Source organism: Sporobolomyces koalae (genome assembly GCF_050403365.1).
Source record: "Sporobolomyces koalae JCM15063 DNA, S_koalae_JCM15063T_v1_ctg84, whole genome shotgun sequence".
In the NCBI taxonomy this organism is placed as follows: Eukaryota; Fungi; Basidiomycota; class Microbotryomycetes; order Sporidiobolales; family Sporidiobolaceae; genus Sporobolomyces; species Sporobolomyces koalae.
The window spans coordinates 1-11,546 of NW_027481687.1; the positions used below are offsets into that span (position 1 = coordinate 1).

Genomic DNA, 11,546 nt, shown 5'->3' on the forward strand with positions numbered 1-11,546 from the left:
CCCCCCCCCCCCCCCCCCCCCCCCCCCCCCCCCCCCCCCCCCCCCCCCCCCCCCCCCCCCCCCCCCCCCCCCCCCCCCCCCCCCCCCCCCCCCCCCCCCCCCCCCCCCCCCCCCCCCCCCCCCCCCATTTTTGAAAGACAAAATCACCTTGAACCTTATTGCAGGACCGCTGATATCAAGATCAAGGTGTCGCCCTTGGGTGCAGTCCATGTATAATCCCGGTCCCTAGTGCAGGGCGGGAGGGGCCAGGGGCCTCTAGGGAGGGTGTGAGTGTAAGGAAAGGTGTTTTCCTTACCACACTTGTCCCCTTTATATGTGTCTTTCTGATGAATCAATCTCGTCGATTGATTTGTTCTGTACTTTTACTCAGTTGCTGGTACGATGAAGGGTGCCACGTTACACTTGCATGCACGTTCCGCTCGAAAGTCTCTTGAACCTCTTTCATTATGCCTACTATTTGATAGGTTCTAGGTTTCAGGGTGAGCCTCAGACAAGACGAGCTCCAAGTCGGCTGTGGACGAGTTCAGCACTCTGGCTGACGCGGCAGCTAAGCCCGCGTAATAGATGAGTGGCAGCTATAACATTTTGCTTGTGATACTCACATCAATAATCTGACACATCTGACGGTCTTATTTCATCAATACAACGTCGAGGTTTCGAAGCGGTTCTGCAGCATAGCACACAGCAAATCACAATCTCAAATAATCAGCTGCTGAAAGGCTTAGGGTTAGGTGAAACGAACAAGAGCGCGTTTCCTTCTGTGCCAGCTTGCAATTGGGCAGTCTGACGAGATACAATCCGCGAGGCGTCTCCACAAGACCTTGGTCAGGTCGGCTTTCCAGAAAAGGCTCGCAATTACCTCGATGTTCACTACGGTTTGGAAAACGGTGCCAGCTGATTGCAGCCGGGACACTTTTCGCTGCGGACTTGAGCTCGCCTGTTGGAAATGGACATCGTGTCGAGAAGCAGACCTTCTCTTGGATCGGGAACTAGCAGGGAACTGTCCCCAAAATTCCGTCTGCTGACAATACAGTATTCCATGATGATCAGTTGATCAGATGATACGTCGTCACAAATCGAACCATGCTTCACCGACCGTCAAATCAACATGCTCTGCGGAGAGGCTGAATCGAAGCAAAGCGTCCATGCTGGCAGTCACGAGAGCATGTGCGGCATTAACAATGCTCCTTTTCCAGCGATTTCTATGAAGGTTCCTTCCAGGCCCGTCGGACAACAGGTCTGCGCTCAATCAGATCGATGACAAATTGTCGCCCTCCGTGTTCGTTCCAACGTACCCAATCGAGACTCAACAAGCTCGAGTGTCTACCTCTTCCAAACTCGTGCTCTTCTCGCTCAAGCCTCGCTGGATCCTGCGCAAGGAATTGAGGAAGGTCGAGAGAGATTTTCCCTCGGTTCGGTGGTAGGGTTCGTTCCCATAGCATGAAACGCGCCTCGAGTTGAAACCCGAGTTTGAGCGCGGCCGTGACCGAGGGTTCGTTGTCCGGATTCGCAAACCACTGAACTCGCCGCAGACCCAAGTTGTGGGGACTCGATTCCGTCGGAGAGTCGAGGCAGTAGTGCAGGAGCAGAGAGATGGCATGTTGCGCGACATGAGTTCTTTGGAATAGGGGCGCAATGTGAACGTGCCTGTCGGTGACGAGTCCAGGGGATCAGACAAACTGAAAGGCGACTGCCCACATTCGATCCAGTACACATTGGAGGATTGTCTTACCCAACCTCGGTCATCCGATTGTGCACCTGACTCTCCTTCAAGCCGACGATTCCTGCTAATCGCTCTGATCTCAACCCTTGACCACCTTCCGACTCTTCCCGATCGGTCGAGAAATCTTCAGTCTCGGAGCGGTCGAATTTGTGCGGCAAGTCGAGCGAGAGGTCGTAAACGGCAAACAGGAGCGTGTTTGAGTCTCTTCGCGCGAGCTCGAGTTTCGTCAAGAATTCGGCAAGGGTCTCGAATGGACCATACGGGAGGTACACGTAAGACTCGGGGTATCTGGAGAATAGTTGCAAGAGGCGTTCGGCATGAATCGATGGCTGTTGCGCGAGTGTTGAGCTCGATTCTGATTTGAGTGAGCGATTGCCAAGAAGCTTACGATCAATGGTACGAGTCGTACGCCGCCTGGCGTTTCGAGCCAGGGCGGTATTCGGTCTCCGTAGCCCCAGTTCAGGTTGTAAGACGAGAGCGGCGTCGTCAGGTGGTACTCGCGCGTCTCGATCGAGGTTTCGACGGCACAGTGATTCGTAAAGGGCATTGCCCCAGGACAAGAGACCGTCGCGGGATGAGCGAGAGGAGATGAGGAAGATCTGACTTTATCCTTGATCCAGGATTGACGTGGGGCCCAAATCCGCACGTGAGTCAACGCGGAACTGCCCAGGTGTTGAAATCCGATCGACGCTGGCGCATTGTTTCTAGCAGTCTTTGTCCAGTTATTCACCGCAGAACAGCAGTCACGACGCGCGAGCCGATCAAGCTCGAGAGCCTCATGACCGACAGAACGCAGCTTTGGCCCCTCTCTTGCTCCAAATGAGCGAGCGAACCTGTAATCTAGATTGGTACAACATAAGGATCGTGAATCCTCGTACACTTATCATGCTCTAGCGATCTTTGCGATCATCGATGGCTGTTGCAGTCTCGGGCGTGCCCGACGAGCTTGAGGATTCAGAATTGCTTGTTCCGTACCGATCGAGGTTTGGTAACCATCGGATAGGATTCCGAGTGTACGTCGAGTACGAAGGACCCGTCACCTGTATCGCAACCTTTAGTTCTGGCGACCCTTCGATGAGGAGGATAAAGAGGGAGTATTTACAGCGAGACAGACCAGGAACCCGGCTGCAAACACGATCAGGAGGGCTCGCATAGATTGTAGTGCAAATCCAATCACGAACGCGAGGGCCTGCCATATAGCGGACTCTGGTCAATCAGCAGCTTGCGAGGAAACGATTCGAGGCGTTTGAGGGCAGGCGGAAGTAGAGACTGACTCCGGAAGCCCACAAGATCTGCCTCTGATACTGCTCTGCGAGGTCCTGCCCAACGAAATCCTGTAACGAGCAGGCGAAACGCGAGGGCAACGCCGACAAGTGGGGAGAGACGACAGTCAGCCATCCTGCTCGCTGGCAACTGCCGAGACACGAAGACGCACGATGGGGCCTTCGAGCTTGTCGCGCACCACGTCTACTTGGCGTTCGAGTGCTTGCATCGTGACGCCGGTGATGGCACGACCTGCAAACACGCGCGCGCGCACCTTCTCTCCCTCTTCGATCCGCTCGGCAACTGCTGCCAAGACTGACCTCTGCAATCGTCGCGTCTACGCCCAGCACGCACCCGGGCGGAGCGGCCCCCGTCCTGGTCGACTCGAGCCGGGACTCGACTTGATGACAACCAGCTATTCCAGCTAGTTCACGCCAGGCGCGCTCATAAACTGGACGCTACCTGGGCATACTGACTGCTCTCGAACATGCGAGTTGTCGATGCGTGCTTTCGTACGTCAAGAATTCGTGGTCGACACAAGGGCCGCCGTCTTTCAGACGCTCCACGCTTCAGCTGGGGATACGCCGAACTGCGAACTGCGATGGTCCTCGTGCACAGCATAGCGGTCAGCGCTTATCAGATATTTCTGGCCTCTTGGATTGCGGCAGACATTCGAATGACCTCCTGATGCTTTCGAAGCCTTTTTTCGACCGCTACTCAGTCTGCTCTGTGCTCGTCTCTTGCTTGCTTTCATTCTGCTCCAAGAGTTCAAACTGGCACCAGTTACTTGAATCACTGGTCTTGTCTCTCTAGCATGTAGGAAGCAAAACTGCGCTGTTGCAAGCTCACCCTCGACCGCTCGGGCCTCTCATTCCCAGACCCCTTCAAGCCTAATCAGCCTTACCCAGACCTTCAGCCTCCAGCCTGGCAAACTAATCAGATTGGACGCTTAGCCCGAGAGGCGTGTTTCTCCAGGATGATCTCGATGATCGTCGGTGAGCCCCACCTTTCGTCATCGGGACGTGTGTGATTTCAACTGGCCTGTCTACTGCCTCTTACCCGCCTCCAACTACCGACACGACATGGCACCGCCTTCGCTTGCATCACTGCGAGGAGAGAACCTGTTTGATTTGACCGGCGTTGTTGCCGTTGTAACCGGTTCGATGGATTCTCCGCTCAATCTGAACGACGCTACAAGCTGATCTTTGTCACTGACGACAGGCGGAGCATCGGGAATCGGGCTCATGATCGCGTCAACTCTCCTCGCGAACCATGCCAAAGTGTACATTGTCGATCTCGACCGCCAACAAACGGAACGCATCGCCGAGAACTATTCGCAACTCGCGCGCGACTCGGGCAGTGCGGGTACGATGATCGGTCTGCAAGCTGACTGTGGATCCAAAGTGAGCTCAAGTCCGAAGCACGCAAAAAAGACCCTTTTGTATTCGCATTCGAGTGACTGATTCGTTCTCCTGTTTCGCAGGCGGAAGCAGGAAGACTGGCCGAAGATATCGCGAAGCGAGAGTCGTATGTAACGGTCTTGTTCAACAATGCTGGTACGATCTCCCTGTTGAGCTCTATTTTTTCGCGTTCGAGCTTTCTGACGATGTTCGCCACAGGAGTCATGGCGGGAAAGGCCGAACCAAGCGGTGCGACAGACGCCAAGACGTTCAGAGATCGGTACTTTGGAATCACTGAAGACGATTTCACCAAGAGTCTCGCAGTCAACACGTAACTAGTTTTCGTTGCTTCCATCTCCCCGCTGTGGTCATACACGTTCAGCCTGACCTCTCTGCTTGTTTCGAATTTCAGCGTGGGACCGTACTTTCTATCTGCCGCATTCATTCCGCTCTTGCACGCCTCGAAAGTGAAAGCGAGATACAACAACTCGAATATCCAACCGCAAATTATCAACACTTCGTCGATGAATGGCTGGACCAAGGTGAGCGGCTTACCACGAGACATCTAGATACTTGGACCTGACCATGAAAGTGGTCCGAAACAGGATCCTGCGACAGGAGGACATTCGTACCCGTATTTGCTTTCGAAAGCGGCAATCGCGCACATGACGAGTCTCTTGGCTCACGATTTCCTGCCTCTCGGGATCCGAGTGAACCAGATCAGTCCCGGATGGTTCGTGACGGGGATGTCGGCACCAGGAACAACTGACGAGTACGGGGTCAGTTCGAAACAAGGTACGCTCTCGTTTTCTGCGGCAGTCAGGCAAGATCGATAACCCCGATACTACTATCTTTTGTACATCCAGGATCAATGGAATCAGAAGAGTTTGGATTCAAGACTCCTGTCGGTGGATCGGGCACAGCGAAAGACGTCGGAAGCGTCGCGCTGTCGCTCGTCGTGAACCGGTTCGTCAACGGCGAGAGTATTCTCGTCGATGGGGGCACGCTCTTGCTTCACCCTTCCAAGTACTAGAGCAATTCTCTCTTCATTGTCCCGTCAATCAATCGTATTCGATTTCAAGACTTTTGTCTCTCATTCTGCTTGATCGTGTGAGAATGGTGGACGAGGTCAAGAAGAAGTGACCGTGAGAACACGAGTTTGAGGAAAAGGCTTCAGGGCAAAAAGGAGGGTTTCGGCCAATAGGGTATTTGTCAGGCATCTTGGTCTGTTTGTGAAAAGAATAGCATTCGAGAGAGAAAGATAACGAGAGCGAATTGAAGGGCACATAAAAAAGAAGAGACAAGGAGGGTACTGCGCATGGATCGTGAGTAGAGAACCGGGGACTCGATCGAAGGGAGGGGTATGTTAGGACCGAGTTGAGAGAGGGATGGAGCGACGGTAAAGGTTCCATCAAACGAGAACTACGAGAAAGCGGCGAATCTATCGACGACCGGTAGCGTTGCGAGAAGCAGTCGAGCCATAACCCATGGATCCACCTCCAATCTGGTCGAGCTCGACTTCGAGTGATTTGATTTGCCTAGAGTTTGCAGAACCAGCGGTAAGCGAAGTTTCATCGATTATCCGAAATCAAGAAAGGATCAAAACGAACGAGTGGGCTTGTTCGAGATCCTTGTTGAGGCGATCGCGCTCGGCAATGAGATGTTGCTCTGCAGCAGCAAGATGATCAGTCGAGTTGATCAAGCAAAAAAAGTAACGCGGGCAACGAACCCCATTGTCGGAACCGTGCTTCTTCCATCTTGACTTGCTCGGTGAACCGTTTGCGAAGCTGAACTCGTTTCGAGATTGAGGATTGAATCAGCGTCGATTCTCGTCTCTGATCAGCTTGCGAGAAGAATACGTACCGCTTCCTCCTCTTCCTTGAATTTGGGGTTTTCAACCTTTTTCACTTTCGGTTCACTGGTTTGATGATGCACACACGATCAGCCCCACAGGAGCGACATAGAGAGATGGGGGGAACCGACCCGAATTTCCTCGTTTCCATCTGTTGCAGCCTGTAGTTCTCGTAGTGACTCTCCTCACTCGTCGTGATGAGATCGAGCATGTGCGTCCTGATCAACAGCGACCTGAGTTTCTTGAAATCGCAGTGTTCCTCGTTCTCGACCTCGGCGACTCCCCACAGGTACTGTCGACCTTTGACGGTCCTGCCGTCGAACGTTGAAACTTCTTCGGTACTGCCAATGATCGAGAAGGGCATTGCAGCCTTCAAAGTTTGCAGTCAAACCTCGGGTCAGTTCCTAGAATGTACATGGAGCAAGATTTCGTTGACGTACGGCGAGGATTCGAGCGTGTTCAGCAGCGGCCTCGTCATCGGTCTCGACGGGGGGAGTGTAGATCCTGATTCCTTGCGCAGCAATCACTTCACGAATCTGTTTCATAAGGCAAATAAGAGTTCAGGATGGCCGCTCGAATGCCTGTGATAGATCTCTTTCCTAAATTCACTTTTGCTTTGAAATGCGCGAGGTCGGTCGGGGTCATCGTGTCGGCTTTCGCGACGATCGGGATCAAGTTGACCCGGGTGCCGAGTCGCTTCATCGTCTCGATGTCGAGAGGTTTCAACGCGTGTCCGGTCGGACGAATAAAGTACAGGCACGCGTGCACGCGCAGGTCGAGTTTCGAATCACGTTGAGGTTGTTGCTCCTGTCGCATGAACGACTCGTGTTGGTCGTCGATAAAGTCGACGATCGGGTTCCACGAATCGCGGTTATTGACATAGTCTCCGAACCCGGGAGTGTCGATCACGGTCAGTTTCACCTTGAACTGTTTCTCTTCGAGTTCGGCCTTGATGATGTCTGTAACGGGGCGTCGTTGCAAGTCAGCGGGAGATTCGAGAGGACGGATGGACGCAAAGGTTCGTTACCAATTTCGGTCGTCTTGTCCATCTGCTTTGCGAACCGCTTCGAGTAGTCCTTGACGCTCGCCAACTCGGTCGAGAACAGGGTGTTGCTGTTGCTCGTCGGTCAGGGAGTGTAAGGGGGTCATCAGGTGTACACGGTCGGACTCACATGAGCGTCGTCTTGCCGAGTCCCGATTCGCCGACGACCATCAAGGTAAAGTGACCACCTCGTTTCGCGACTGCATGAAGGAGAAGCGTCATGGACGAGGCAAGGTGGTGCCGACGGAAAGACGTGTTCGCAGAGGACAAGCAACTCGCGCGTCAGCTCGAGAGGGGGTCAGACGCTAGACATGATTCAACTGACCAATCTTGTGCCTCTACAAGCGAGAAACCCGGACGGCGGGACGAGGGGAAACAGCGGGAGGAACCGTCAGGGGGTCCGACTCGCTTTCCAGCCTGGTACAAGAGAGGGACTGCCAGCGCACCTGGTTCGGCAAGTTTGCGATTCCGATCCCTTGACTGCTAGCCATGATGCGGGATGATGATACGGGGACGAGACGGGGACTGCTCGCGCGGCGTTCATGTCGCCCCTCCACTCTCGCTTCAGTCGCAAATGATTTTCCGTCATGAGCCGATCACTTGCGTGACTCGTTTGTTTGCAAATTGGCACAACTAACGAGCAATCGGAAACAGAGAGAGAGATGGGCGGGATGGGATCGAGACTGAAAGAAAAGTGACAACACCTAGAGCTATGTACGGGTACTGAAATGGACGAGACGAGACACTAGAATCCTCAAGGTTCCTCGGCCGCGGGAGGGAACCGGTCGTCAATGATCCTCCTAATCGCATGCTTGTATGCAAACAGCGCCACGACGAGCACGAGCACGACAAACAGGAGGATCGGAGGCAACATGTGCTGCAACGCAAGAACAAGGTCAGACATTCGTCCACAAAGCGGGCACCGCAGCATGCTTACTTTGGCATAACATTGAACCTCGCCCCACACGTACTGCCACTTGGTCTGTTCGCGCTTGCGGGGAAGCAGCCGCGTCGTCTCTCCGACCGAGCTCTCCGGGTCGTACGGTCGGATCCACCACTGGGCCAAGCCGCACCACGCTGCGCGACGCCGTTCGCACTCGGCCGCGAGTCGAGCGTCGCGTTCTTCGCGAGGGGTTCCCGGCAACGGAAAGTCGAACGACTCGTACGTTGCAGGCGTGACCAAATTCGATGACGCGATGCGGTCGCGGCGCCGTTCAGCCATTGGAGGCAGGGTCGGTTCGGGCGGGTCGTGCGCGCCGATTCCTCCGGTCCGAATCGGGTACGAGGTGGACGCTTGTCGCGAACGCGGAGTCGCGTACCCGTTCGGAGGCTCTCGTCTCGGCGACGGTTTGGGGATCTCGATCGTGAGGGCTGGCGCACGCACGGGGGACTCGACGACGCTCAAGTCGGTCGAGAGCGTGCGGGTGCGAGTGCGGGTGCGGCTCTGACTGCTGCGACGTCGCTCGTGCAAGAGAGGCGACGCGTCTCGCTCGATCGCGGGATCAGGGGTTGGTCTCGAGTGAGAGGGTTTCGTGGGTGAGGTGGGTACCGAGTACGAGGACGAAGGTCGTCGACGAGGGATCTTGGACGTGTGAGACATGCCCGCGGTCCGTGGCGAAGTAGGGTCGAATGCCATCGTTCTCGAATATGTGGTCGTGTGCCCGTCAAGAGCGAGGCGAGGCGCAGCGAGGGTGCGATCGCAAAGACAGGAGAGATGACGTTGAGCGCCAAGGCGAGTGTCTTTCGCGAGTCCTGGTCGGTGTACTCGGGCTTATTCGTGGCAACCGTTCAAGTCAACCCCTCAGGCGGTAGAGATGCGTATTAGAGCGGGTCGATGCGCTGCGAAGTGAAGCGAGACAGTGTCGCGTGATCTCGCGCGGGCGAGGCGAGGAAGGTGGGCGATCGAGGCGTGCGCGTTTCTGATGACGAGTGGTTGACAGTTGCTCGCGGAGAGGTTGAACGGGGCCAGCAGGGCGAGCGTAGAGGATGGACACGCAGCAAGTGCATCGCCGCGACGCGACTTTTCGACTTGCGTTTGAACGCACTCTCCAGCCGCCTGCGCTGTCTGGCCCTCGCTCTCGACCGTCACCTTTTTAATCGACGCGTGTACGCGGGCGCTGGCGGTAGAGGCGCGCCGCTCTCAGAGTCCCTCGTCTCTGCGTCTCGGGTCGTCGTCGTCTTCGTCCCGTCTTGCTCCCGACAGACTTCGACATGGACCTCGACCTAGAACCCTTGCCGGCATCGGTCACGTTCGACTTCTCGCTCGTGTATCCGCTCCCGTTCCGGATCCTGTGCTTGACGTTCCTGACCGTCGTCGGGTTCGCGACCAACTTGCACCTCCTCGCCGCGCTTGGCATCGACACGGCCCAGGTCCTCGACATCCGCCTCGATCACCCACCGTCCATCTCGTCGAACGGCAACTCGAACCCTCCCCCGCTCGTGCATCCGACCCAGCTGTACGCACCGCTGTACAAGCTCGCGACCGCCGGACTCGCAACCACCGCCATTACATGGATCCTGTACCGCGTCGTGACGACCGGATCCGCTGTCGACGAAGCCCTTGCGTGGAGGTGGTTCCCAGCGACCGTCGCTCTCGCCCTCGCGGCCGCGTGCTGCTTGCCTTCAAACGTCGCCTGTCGCCGCCAGCGCTTCATGTTCCTGCGGTCCTTGCGTCGCATCGTTTCCCCCAACTTGTTCAACCCGGTCCCATTCTGCGACGTCATTCTCGCCGATATCCTCACCTCGTCCGCCAAGGTCCTCGGAGATGTGTGGCTCGCCGCATGTTTCATCTACTCGGCTGGCGCAAGGGAGATTGCCAAATCGGCATGCGGCCGCATCTGGGGAGTGCCGCTCATGGTCTCCCTCCCGTACGTGTTTCGCTTCCGTCAATGCCTCTCGGAAGTCGTGACCGGCCAGACTCCGACCCCGAGACGCTCGCTCTTGAACGCGCTCAAGTACGCGACCGCGTTCCCCGTCATTGTCCTGTCGGCGATGCAGACCGTCGTCGGCGACCCCTTTGACGACGAGCGAGAGTTTGAAGAAGTCGGAGAACGGTGGATCGGCAGGACCGCCCTGTTCAACCTCTGGCAAGTCACCTCGAGGAAATACTTTTTGACGAGGTTTGACGCATTCTGACATGTCGGTACACAGGATTTTGGCCGTCTTGATCAACTCGCTCTACTCGTTCTGGTGGGACATTACGAACGATTGGGGGCTCTCGCTCCTAGTACCCGCAGGCTGGCAGGCGCGAACGGCGGCCTCGTCGTCGTATCAACTCATCCCCCGACAAGCACCGCCGTCCTCGAGAACCACCGCATCGGACGAACCTTCTCTTCACACTCGCTCCCGATCGACCTTGTCCCCAGTCTCGCCCCTCCCGACCTCGTTGCCGACCAGCCAAGCGCAATCTTCATCAGCATCGGCATCTTTGTCGCCGTCTTCGAGGACTTCGCGCCACACCCGAGCGTTCTCGACCGCCCAGTCTCCCAACGTGACGTACCCGTTCCTGCGCCCGATCTTGCTCCTGCCCGACCCGACCATCTACTACCTCGCGATCGCGATCGACCTCTTGCTGCGCCTGACCTGGTCGTTCAAACTGTCGCCGCACCTGCACGAGATGGGCGACCTCGAATCGGGCGTGTTTGTCATGGAACTCCTCGAGGTGGTCCGCAGGTGGGGGTGGGTGTACCTCCGCATCGAATGGGAAGCCGTGCGCAAAGGTCAAGGGGGCGAGCTCGATTCGGTCGTCGTCGCGACGGGGGCCCAGTCGGGTGTCACGTGGCTGGAGCGTGCAGATGGTGAGAGGAGGTTGAGAGCAGCGGAAGAGTACGAGCTCGAACGCAAAACTCGCAAGACGGGAACCGTTGCGCTCGCAGCCGAGGAAGGCTTGTTGCTCGGCACGAACGCGAACGGATCCCTGGGTCGGATTAAGAATGAAAAGTAAACTATAGAAGTCTCTCGGGTTAGAACGCATTTTCGGGTCTCGACCTTGCTGGTTGCATGCAGTAATGGGAAAAGCTAGCACTTAACAACAACGAGGAGAGACAGGCAAGTGTTCTTGACGCTGGAGAGAAGGTAGACAGGAACAGAAGACAGAATAGCTATTCAATAGTGAAAGTCAGGAGTCGGAATGTAGGGTCCGTGCGTACGAATTTCCTAACCGCAAGCCCCACTTTTCTTCCCGCCGATGCGCCGCCCAGTGTCGCATAACAGACAGAGACAGGGAAGGGTGGTGAAGCAGCGTAAGAAACTGAGAAGACGCGCTGT

The 11,546-nt window shown here is 56.1% G+C and overlaps 6 protein-coding genes across 6 annotated transcripts; 2 read left to right on the plus strand and 4 right to left on the minus strand.

The window, feature by feature from the left end:
• Window positions 1-1,202: 1,202 nt before the first annotated feature.
• JCM15063_006361 (GNAT family N-acetyltransferase) lies at window positions 1,203-2,270 on the minus strand (the record flags this gene model as incomplete). The annotated part of the gene is made up of 3 exons (XM_076681622.1): window positions 1,203-1,647; window positions 1,733-2,052; window positions 2,112-2,270. The coding sequence occupies 3 exons, from the start codon at window positions 2,268-2,270 to the stop codon at window positions 1,203-1,205; spliced, it is 924 nt and encodes a 307-aa protein (XP_076531244.1).
• Window positions 2,271-2,613: 343 nt separating this feature from the next.
• SPC1 (signal peptidase complex subunit SPC1) lies at window positions 2,614-3,215 on the minus strand (the record flags this gene model as incomplete). The annotated part of the gene is made up of 4 exons (XM_076681623.1): window positions 2,614-2,763; window positions 2,826-2,912; window positions 2,998-3,057; window positions 3,159-3,215. 4 exons carry the CDS (start codon window positions 3,213-3,215, stop codon window positions 2,614-2,616), a joined length of 354 nt encoding a protein of 117 aa, XP_076531245.1.
• Window positions 3,216-4,068: 853 nt separating this feature from the next.
• Window positions 4,069-5,419, plus strand: JCM15063_006363 (SDR family NAD(P)-dependent oxidoreductase; the record flags this gene model as incomplete). Its single annotated transcript, XM_076681624.1, has 7 exons — window positions 4,069-4,144; window positions 4,208-4,389; window positions 4,470-4,542; window positions 4,606-4,717; window positions 4,799-4,928; window positions 4,992-5,181; window positions 5,253-5,419. The coding sequence occupies 7 exons, from the start codon at window positions 4,069-4,071 to the stop codon at window positions 5,417-5,419; spliced, it is 930 nt and encodes a 309-aa protein (XP_076531246.1).
• Window positions 5,420-5,827: 408 nt separating this feature from the next.
• CDC12 (septin CDC12) lies at window positions 5,828-7,771 on the minus strand (the record flags this gene model as incomplete). Its single annotated transcript, XM_076681625.1, has 11 exons — window positions 5,828-5,924; window positions 5,997-6,054; window positions 6,116-6,173; window positions 6,250-6,304; window positions 6,370-6,608; window positions 6,679-6,774; window positions 6,848-7,197; window positions 7,266-7,351; window positions 7,411-7,480; window positions 7,606-7,618; window positions 7,727-7,771. The coding sequence occupies 11 exons, from the start codon at window positions 7,769-7,771 to the stop codon at window positions 5,828-5,830; spliced, it is 1,167 nt and encodes a 388-aa protein (XP_076531247.1).
• A 263-nt stretch (window positions 7,772-8,034) lies between these two features.
• Window positions 8,035-8,916, minus strand: JCM15063_006365 (uncharacterized protein; the record flags this gene model as incomplete). The annotated part of the gene is made up of 2 exons (XM_076681626.1): window positions 8,035-8,157; window positions 8,218-8,916. 2 exons carry the CDS (start codon window positions 8,914-8,916, stop codon window positions 8,035-8,037), a joined length of 822 nt encoding a protein of 273 aa, XP_076531248.1.
• A 575-nt stretch (window positions 8,917-9,491) lies between these two features.
• ERD1 (Erd1p) lies at window positions 9,492-11,223 on the plus strand (the record flags this gene model as incomplete). Its single annotated transcript, XM_076681627.1, has 2 exons — window positions 9,492-10,366; window positions 10,431-11,223. The coding sequence occupies 2 exons, from the start codon at window positions 9,492-9,494 to the stop codon at window positions 11,221-11,223; spliced, it is 1,668 nt and encodes a 555-aa protein (XP_076531249.1).
• Between the last annotated feature and the right edge of the window lie 323 nt (window positions 11,224-11,546).